The following is a 10,642-nucleotide window of genomic DNA, read 5'->3' as shown; positions in this document are numbered from 1 at the left end:
TGGATTTAAATCACCCATAAAATAGTGCTATTCAATCACTAGATGCATTTTCAAACATAAAAGATTGAGTGTTCAATTTGTCCGATCACTGAAAACAATGAGAAAGAAATAATTAGTGTAAATCTAAAGTGCACTATAATTAACAACCTTTTTATTGAGTAAACCTCGCTATAGTTGAAAAAAAGGCGTGGCATTTTAGGTTAGTTAAAAAGCAATTTTTTCTTCCTTTCTTGCGTTCTGATTTTTTTGCCATTGCCATTATTCTTATAGTACTAGTTTATTTCGCGTTCTTATTTACTAGCAATACGACGTTACGTAATTGCGAATGGTAGAAAGAAAGCTCAAAGTTCCGATTTGTTCAGAAGACAACTGTTTTGTGCTCCTGTCCAAACTTCGCGATGACGACTCCGTGGTTTAAACACAAAACAAAACAAAATGTTGGTAAATTTCTCGATAAATTTAGCGGGGAAATTTTCACTTCATTTAGCGAGAAATTTAGCGAACATTTCCCGCTAAATGGGAGGGGAGCAGGCGAGGAGGAGGGGAGGGTACGGAAGGGTAGCAGGGACGTACCTTCCCCTCCTTATCCTCAAGACCTGCAATACATAGAACTGTGAATTTCCCGCTAAATTTAGCAAAAAAAATTTCACAGATAAATTTAGCGAAAAAACATTCCCCGCTGAATTTAGGCGGAAAATTCGCCGCTAAATTTAGCGGAAACTTTCCCAGCTAAATGAAGCGGAAACGTGCCTCCGCTAAATTCAGCAGAAAATTTCCCAGCTAAGTTTGGCGGAAACATTTCCCCGCTAAGTTTAGCCGAAATATTTTCCCACTAAATTTAGCGTGAAAATTTCCCGCTAAACTTAGCGAAAAATTCTCCTCTAAACTTAGCAAAAAATTGCCCGCTAAATTTAGCGGAAAATTTCCCCGATAAATTTAGCGCAAATATTTCCCCACAAAATATAGCGGAAAAATTTCCTCACTAAGTTTAGCGAAAAGGATTCCTCGCTAAATTTCGCGGACAAATTTTCCCGCTCAATTTAGCGGAAAATGTCCCCGCTAAAATTATCGGAAACGTTTCTAGATAAATTTAGCGGGAAATTTAGCGAAAATTTCCCCCTAAATGGGAGGAGAGGAGGGCAGGGAGAGGGAGGAGGGGCATACCCTCCCCTCCGTACCCTCCCCTCCTCCTCCTCAAAAGCTGCGCTCTACTTCGGCATCACAGAGAGTTGTAAACGTGTTTAATATTTTTTTTTCCTTTACGATTTAAAACGAAATTGCCTATATACAAGTCTTCTCCCCTTTTTCGTCTCCTGTACACTGCAGAAACTTCCAGACTCTTATTGGAGCAATAGTTGTCCTAAATCACTTTTTATTTATGTGCAAACACCCAATCAATATATATTACCGGTATGCACTTCACGTTGAACTTACATCAGTACAAACCCTGCTTTCTGCATAAAAAGCTGCGCGCACAAGATTGCATTTTCATATGATGGTGGGAAGTGATTTCTGTAGAAATTAAAGGTGCCCCCAGGAGTTTCTTGAGATCGCCTAAATATGGCGATCACTTCATCTGATATCCCTAAGCATGCTGGAAATGCCTAAATCATGACGAGACTCGGCCGATTTTCCTATTATAAATGCAATCAACAAAAGTGAAAGCCGTTTACAACTCCCTGTAACGCCGAATTAGAGCGCAGCTCTTGAGGAGGAGGAGGGAAGGGTACTGGGGGGGGGGGGCTGAAGTGACCTGGGGGGTCACGTGACCTTGAGGGGTCACGTGACGATGCCGATGATGTCATTAGTGACGTCACTGATGACGTCATCAGTGACGTTGACGATGCGGACTCCGATGACGTCATCAGCGATGATCACGATGACGATGCGGATGTCGGTGACGTCATCAGTGACGTAACTGATGACGTCATCCGTGATGATGACAATGACGATGTGGATGCCGTCGACGTCATCATCAGTGATGATGACGATGACGATGCGGATGCCGGTGAGGTCATCATTGACGTCACTGATGACGTCATCAGTGATGATGACGATGACAATGCGGACGCCGGTGACGTCATCTGGGAGGTCAGGTGACCTCGGCGGGGGGGTCACGTGATCCTGGGGGTGGTCACGTGACCTCGGTGGGTGTCACGTGACCTCAGGGTGGGTCACGTGACCTCGGGGGGTCACGTGACCTCGAGGGGTGTCACGTGACTTTGGGGGTCACGTGACCTCAGATGGGTCACGTGACCTCGGGGGTGTCACGTGACGCGAGGGTCACGTGACCCTGGGGAGGGGTCACGTGACCTCTGGGGAGGGGTCACGTGACCTTGGGGAGGTGTCACGTGACCTTGGGGTGACCTTGGGGGTCGCGTGACCTTGGGGTGACCTTGGTTACGCCGACGCCGACGGCGACGCCAACGGCGACGCCGACGGTGACGGCGACGGCGAGGCCGCTCAAGCCGGGAACGGGCCCCTAAGAGCTGCGCTCTAAAATTGCAATACACGGAGGTTATTTCCGGCGATGAGAGGAGCATGTTCCGAAACCAGAACCACTGTCAGCCAACAGCAAGCGAAGAATCCTCGCGCTTCCGACTGGTGGAACCCCGGAGTGATATCTAGAATGCGCGCGGCTCGTTGCCCATACAGCCCGAACTACGATTCGACCCAGCGAGCGAGCGATCGAGAGCTTAAGACCGAACATATCAGTCCCACAAAAAAAAAAAAGAAAACAAAGTCATGGTGCGTTGTTCTTGAGAAGGGTATTGAAGTATTATGTTCGCTCTCCGAGAAAAATTTAATTTTTTTTACTACACTTTTGCGTTTAGCGTCTACAAAAACATACACATTTTGTAATAACGGCGTTTGCAATCTCAACAAAATGTCGCGTTTTCATTGGTCACATGTCGTCCTGGCTGCCGGAACAATGCACCTCCCATCGCCAAAGATGACCTCGGTGTGTTGCAATCTTGGATTGCTTTCCTATAATGGAAATCGGCCGCGCAGCGTTATGATTTATGAATTTCTAAGATGCCTAGAGCCCGCAGAGTAAGGTGTCGCCACATTTAGGGCGATCTCAGAAACCTCCTCAGGGCACGTTTAAGCACTTCGTGCCAAAAAAGCATAGCCGTGCACCGCTCACGATGCGCACTCCACGAGACATAAACGTCAGGGTACGTCCTCTGCTCTCACGACAATTGCTCTCGAGAGTGGCTAGAAAAAAGCATAAAAAACATTCTTAGGGCGATATAATACTTCCCTCAGCAGATCGTATTTGCAATACGATCGTGATCTTAGATAGTTCTTAAACATCTACTAAAGTATTTTAATACTTAAAGGAAGACTGACAGGGTACTTATGCTTGCTGCGGCTTTTATCTGTACACGACATAAGAGCCCAACTACTCAAAGAACAATTCCCGGCTCGAAATTCGTTTTATTTTTTTTTTCGCCCGAAAACCACCGATCGAGAACTGGCCGGTTTGAATTGCGCTCACTTGCTTCTAGTGGTCACATGCCGTTTTCTATTGTTTAGACACAACCACCAAATATAATCGAAGTCGCTTGTCATCGAAGGCACACACACAACATTAAAAATAGAAAAGCAATACGAAACCCATTTTTTGTGGCTTCTAAAAAACTGCAAATACGTTGACTAAAAAAAAAAAAGTAAACAAGTTGCACAGCGACGTGATTTTTCCCACGTCTCTCTGTATTTCTTCTTCCTCCCCAGTCCAGTTTCGGTTTCGGTTTCAAGCGGTTGCGTTTCTTTTTTTTTTTTTTTTTACTTAATTAAAAATATATGTTTCCCTGTAACAAAATACTGATTGGGTAGACTTCTGACACTATATAAAAATAAAAAAAAAATATTTTTTTTTTGGGGGGGAGGGGGTGCCGTGAATCAGAAGATCACAGTATATATTTGTTCAAAGATGTTAATAATCCCTAATGCGTGCAATTATTAATTAAGGTCAAATTTTTACTAGGATAAAGATAATAAGGAACTTTAAAATTATCCTTGAAAACATGGTAAATACTTCCTCGTTCGTATTAAGAAACTTGGAAGAATTAGCTTCCACACTGAAGAAAAGTTTAACTTGTAAATATGAAAAAAGGGCTTAGATGCAGTATATATTTTTGAATCCTCCGCGATACTAGATTGAGGTGGGTGATTGTCAGTGCACTTTTTTTCTTCATAAAACTAACTAACTACGGATGAGAAATGAGTAGCTAAATAAACTCCCGCTAACTGAACCAGAGCTGTTCTCACACTCTGGACTCCAATGTTCGTATCATACAGTGGGGCATACTCATGTCAATGTAAAATATGTCCGTTCATGTCACAAGCTAATTTCAGATAAAATCATTTATCTAGCATCTGCATATATGCAAATTCCGGAGCCACGTGAAAAAGGCCAACTTTTGTTTACTTCACGAGGTCCGGCCCCGAGTTTCGACCTCATGGCAACTTTCAGTAAATTGTATAGGAACCATAATAGCTTATTACAGGAAAGTAAAATAATTAAGTACAGACATATGCAGCGACATCGATGCATAGCACAAAAAATCGAATGAAAATTAACTCTTGGGCTTGTTGGTTACTCATTACAAAATGATAGCGCAAAAGACTAGGACTGGAATGAACAATGGAACAGGACAGAGCGCTGCTTACCAACTGATTATTTACTGCTTGTATCACAGAGGTGAACAAAGTGAGCTAAGTGAATACATTCTATAAAACACTGAAAAAAGAAGAAAAAAAACGCTAAGAAATTAACAACAAAACAAGAATAGAAAATCGACCCGCTCGTTTTAAAAAATTCTAGATAATGCTGCTTTTTTTGAAACAATACTTATGCACATGTCCCCTCAATCCATGATACATTTGGCCTCATGAATCTCTCTGGCCCTCTTGCTGTGGTAGCGCTTGAGGATTAGAGTTTGAGTAAACACGGGGCTGCATGGCAGTATTCGACGTGGATGGCAAGGCGCCCTGATGGTGAAGGTTAAAGAGGTATGGCATGGTCTCGTAATCGCACATTAACACAACGTCAAGTTTGACTTACATACACCTTCCGACAGCAGCACGGTATTTCTTAGATGACGTGGACGTCGCAATTCACGTACAGGTGTTTATGTGAACAATGCATAGACTGGGGCATTTCTGTGGTCTACTGATCCTTGGGCACATCTTGAGTTTGTCCGGAGCTGAGAGGACCACCTGTATTTCATATTTTGTAGCCATCCGCCTCAAGTTGTGAGATATTGTATTTAAGTAGGGGACCACTGTTGGCCGGTTTCTTGTTTCAGCATTAATTTTTCTTCTCGCCAAACAATCTGCTACATCAAACACAAGGAAACTGGGGCTCTTTTTAGGTGTAGACTCGCACGACTTTTCCAATGCGCTTTTATGAAGCTCTGCACTATTCCTCGTTTAATGATTTTAGAATGGGCCAAATCAAACGGAAGAAGTCGCTTTTTAGATCGTGGTAAATATGTCCAAAATGTATGGTTATCTCCCAAGAGAAGCTACAGGCCCAGAAATCGAAGCGTGTTGTTGGTGTGAATTTCGATCCCGTAGTATCTTTTGCGAAAACGGTGTGGATGCTGTTAAAGGTTGTTGAGTGAGTTTGGTCAAGTCTTTCATGAAGCAAAGAAAAAAAATCGCTTGTGTAATATTTACTAGTTTTGCATTATCTTTAAGTTGAAGGGACAAAATAAGTTCTTGCGCATGGAAGTAAGCAGCGTTACTCATATAGATAAAAATCCCTCTGCACACCTTTCATTGATGTGTTGATATGTGTTTTAGTTCTCTGCGGAGTAATACATCTAAACCATCACCGAAGTTAACTTTAAGCTCTAAATAGACTAAGCAAGACTCCACACGCTAATAAAACAAACAAGTTGAGTAATGTGCATTCGTAAATTACGGAAAATATCTTCCTTTAAATGTTTTTGTCATGGAAAGTTCCGCGTCCGGTCATCAACAGTATCTAATTACTTTAAATTTAAAACATTAATTACTCTGCTAGAAATAGCAGACACAAATTATATTTATATACAAATTAAAATTTCAGGATGATCCAGCACGCTTAGATTATGGGCTGCTCATATATACGCATTTGCATATTAGCTATTGCATTACGTTGCTTTCTCGTGTTGGATGTGCAGGAGATTTTGGCTGTGTTCTACTGCCCATTCTGCATGTAACGGTGAAGTCTGCAACATGACTTGACCAAATAATCACATGACAACTATTTATGATATCTGTACTCCATTACGTCCGCGCAGGCATCACTGTTCGGATACTGCAGAAAAAATTATCGTTGATCCAAATCATGAGGATAGGCAGCGTGCTTACCTGGTCTGGTCTAATCGCATCTTTTTTCACATCGAGCATCATCGGGTTGTCACTGACGTACGGCGCAATACACGGTAAGCTTGTGCATTGCTTTATTAGAAATCTTTCCTACAAACTATAAAAGCTTAAAGAAAGCATTTGTACGTAATTCAGGCTAATTACCAATACGGAAGAAACGAACGTTTAATTGCAAGGTTTTATTAACCAGTTCGCTTAGAATAAACCCTAATATCTGTAACTATCTTGGATTTAAGAAGTGACGTACCGCTTAAGGCAAACCAAAATAGCCCACGTAATGGCAGTATACCTATAAGAAATATCGAAGAGTACACGAGCTATGCAGGCAAGATTTTACGCAACATCATCGATCATATTAATCCAGGTCTTTAAGCCTCTACTTGTAGATTTAAAAGGCGCCGAAGCAATTCATGTGGGAACTGAAGTATGATGGCTCTAACCGACGATCGTTGCAGCCGGCCGCTGCAGCAACTAACTTATACAAAACAAATCTTTGCGTTTATTTAAATACTTTCAAGCACTTTCTGGAGAGAAAAATTCATTCGACGCCAGGTATTTTCTTATAAGATTCTAAACAACACTGCGCCTGTTCAGAAAAATAATGGGTGCTAATCAACCTTGTTCATTTTTTCTACCAATGCAGGTTCCGGAACCGGTGTCATGACCGTCACTCTTGCCACCATTGTCGTGGAGTATTTTGACAAATACAGAGGAATTGCAAGTGGAGTTCGGTTCGTAGGAGAAACCTGCAGCAGCATCGCGTTCCCGTACCTGCTTCTTTATCTTAAGGATACCTACAATTTCTATGGAATGCTGTTGATCCTCGGTGGAATAACAATGCACACAACTGCATTCACCATTACCTTGAGAGAGCCGCAATGGGCATCACCGCTTCAGAATATCGAAGATATCCCTGAACATCCAACCTTAGTAAACATTCTACCTTTAGAAGCTTCACATTCAAGAATACTCATCAAAGCTTCCAGCGATAATGCTGCTAATACAACTGATAATCCACCGGGCCTACGTGCAATGCTGCTTAACCCAATGTTTTACGTAATTGCAATATCGTGCGCTATAGTTCATTACTCTCATGTCGTCTTTGCGACAACCATCGTAGACTATGGCCAGGACAAGGGTGCTCCTTTATTCAAGGCCACTTCGATCATATTGTATTCTTCAGTATCAGACTTTGTCGGGCGCTTGGCTCTTCCTCTCTTGGCTGACAGGAAGTACTTGCGACGTAGCAGCCTCGTCCTGTGCTGCCACCTGCTCCTGGGACCCTCTATGACACTCCTTCCATATGTTACCTCTTTTGCGTGGCTCGTTCTGGCCTCATTTTGCGTCATCATGTTCCTTGCTTGCATCATCACGATGAAGACAGTGTTGATGGCCGACTACCTTGGCGTCGGACAGATTTCGGTCTGCTATGGAGCTTCGGGTCTTCTGATTGTGCCCCTAGTTCTATCCGCTCCCCGAGTAGTCGGTAAGTAAAGTGAGTTACGAATTTCTCAATAAATTATTGAAACCTCTCGCAACGTCCAACGGCAACGTACCTGTAACTTGTCACTGCCCGTGTGGCGCGTAATATCAATAGTGACCAAGAGATCAACAAAAAACTGAGTTTTCTCTCATTAGCATATTTTGCTTCATGCTATCAATTACGAACATTGTTTTTGACCCTTACAGCTAACACAGACCCAGGGCATGCAAAAGTAGGCCAGGGCTCTCGTACGCACATGCTATTCAAAACACGTGCACATCTTGCTTTCCACTTTCATTTCCCCATTAACCCTTCACGAAACACTAGCAATACACAACGCAACAATTAACGAATGCTCTTTCAAGCAAGTGTTCGCAATGCCGCGTATTGTGACACTTTAGGCGTTAAGTGAAGGTTAATGCGGCACAGACAGTTATTCCGGTGTCTCATGAGCGAATGCCATGTTGTTCTCTAGGGACATGGGAACGTTCAGCGCCTGTCACAATGATGTATCTACATCAGTGCACCAATCATTTCGCTCTATTTTAGTTAACGTCGAAAAATTGCAAAACAATGTCACTCCGGAAGCACCTAGCTTATATTGTGAAAGGAAACAATGAGTCTTCAGTGATAGTCGTAGCGGATAATAGGAAATAGAGTGGCTGGACCACAGAAGAACTAATACTTCAAACTCAGTAGATTTGGGCTCATTCTAACAACGTTTTCGTACCAGAATAATCCCTGTGAACAGATCGGTGTGTTTCCTGAATCTTTGTTTTCGCGTTAAATTGTTCCTCGTAGAATTACTGGTGGTTCTAGGGATAGTTCCGGTATCCGGACGTTGATGTGAAAACGTCATACATATGCTCAGCTGAAGCCTTCTCTTCAGCCGTTCAGTCTACAGCAGACGGTTGATTAAACGTCCCAACGTCGGCGACTCTCGCGCCTATTGGCCCGCAAAACAATTGCTTCTAAAAGCCAGCCCCAGAATGTCAATGGTCTAGCCCCTTTTTTATATGGCCCTCTGACACAATTGGCATTTTTTTGCGCATTCCGATTCATAAAAGATATACTGTGCTAAAGATTCCTGTCGAGAAACAAGTTCCATGTGCCGTATAACACAAACCACCATACCCCCAAAAAACAAAAAAACAACAACGAAGTATTGTATTTAACCGGCAATGTTTTGGGTTATGTTCTCCAAGTAAACTTTTACTCTGATAAACAGTCATGAACAAACTAACGTACCTCGTATTCAGTAAAAAAAAAAAAGCGTAGAAATTGGGCATAAAACTGCTTTAAATGATATGTCAATACTACGTACGCAGAGATTTCAACAACTAAAGAGATAAATCCACGGCAGGGTGCACTCACGAAGCGTAAGCCTCTTAGTTATCTCTGAGGAACGCCGCACCGCGATAGAATATAAAAACGGCTTTCCTTTTTGTTAGAGAGGTAGCTTGCGTTACCTTGCCAGTTTTTTTGTTTGTTTTTTTCGTTTTCTATGGTTGCACCAAAAGTAAAAGCTAATAACGCGCTGTGAAGAATAGAAAATGATTAAAGGGCCCCTAAAAAGAAAAAAAATGTTTTTTTTAACCAGTCTGGTTAGGACATGCATGTAAAAAAAAGAAAATTTTTTACGCGAAGAACATTTTTAGAGAAAAATTGACGGCGCGAGACGCGATTTAGTCGGTAATCACTTCTTTCCACTTGTTTTCTCTCTCGGCCTTTCAGGCGCGTGGAAAAGAGGTGGATTGGCTTCGCCTTCACGTTGAGGTGGAAAGGGCGGATGACCGTCTCGTTGAGCGAATTACAATTGTGTGACGTCGTGGACCAGTGCGCGCAGAATTTCAAAATAAATCCCTCGCCGTCCATATTGCGCTAAAAAAAGTGTTTTTTTTTCGTGTAAAATTTATTTTTTGACACACCTGGGTGAGACACTCACCCAGGTTGTTGAAAAAAAACTTTTTCTTTCATTGGCCCTTTAAACAAAATCTAGAAGGGCACCTATTTTTGAAGAAACAATTTGCGAATAATAATGTTACCTGTAGCTTGTTGACTATAGAAGTGCAGTTGCACTAATACAAGCGCGGCATTATTTTTTGCAAATTGGGCCAAAAACAGTTTTTTCGTTGAAGCTTTATTTTTTTTTGGCCGGAAAAACGTTTTATTGCGGGCTTATTTCGTATTACCATTTCTTTCAGGTTATTTCCGAGATTTTCAAGGGGTGTACGACAACGTATACCGGCTGGTTGGAGGAGTGAACTTTTTCGCGGGATTGCTGCTATATCTTGTTGTGTGCTACGAACATTGTTGAAGATTTGCACAACAGCAAATAGTTTTTTTTTTTTTTAACGTCGCTTAGCAATGACACGCGCTCTTTGGTATCTGCAATGACACCAACCTGCTTCCAGAAAGGGCAACCTCCAGAAACCTCAACTTTGAGCTGCAGGTGAACAAGCTGCTACAGGAGATCATAGTTTGAGGGTGCGTGTGAAATTTTTGAATAAATGTTTCCACATTACGGTTCGACTTTATTGTGCATTTATATGCAGAAAAAGTATTCCGAAATCACCGCTGTCAGTACGCTGATCCTCGATGAAACGCGTTAGCCTTTAGCGCATGGGTTCCGACTCGGCGAAGGGTGGGAATTTGAACCTCGCTGTGGTGCCCATAATGTTGTCTTCGAAGAGCCAATCTTTCCTCCCGGGTGTCGGCGGTTACGCGCAAAGTGCGGCGTCGCTGCGCCTCGTTTTTACGCTGTCGCGGAAGTTG

At 42.5% G+C, this 10,642-nt stretch overlaps 1 protein-coding gene across 1 annotated transcript; it reads left to right on the top strand.

Annotated features, from left to right (window-relative positions):
• Positions 1 to 4,589: 4,589 nt before the first annotated feature.
• LOC121835727 lies at positions 4,590 to 7,878 on the top strand (the record flags this gene model as incomplete). The annotated part of the gene is made up of 2 exons (XM_042290178.1): positions 4,590 to 4,598; positions 7,078 to 7,878. Coding segments are annotated over 2 exons (810 nt in total), but the record flags the coding sequence as incomplete, so codon positions are not given.
• Positions 7,879 to 10,642: the final 2,764 nt, after the last annotated feature.

Source organism: Ixodes scapularis, unplaced genomic scaffold (genome assembly GCF_016920785.2).
Source record: "Ixodes scapularis isolate PalLabHiFi unplaced genomic scaffold, ASM1692078v2 PGA_scaffold1__304_contigs__length_218370807, whole genome shotgun sequence".
In the NCBI taxonomy this organism is placed as follows: Eukaryota; Metazoa; Arthropoda; class Arachnida; order Ixodida; family Ixodidae; genus Ixodes; species Ixodes scapularis.
This window is presented reverse-complemented; position numbering and strand designations above follow the sequence as displayed.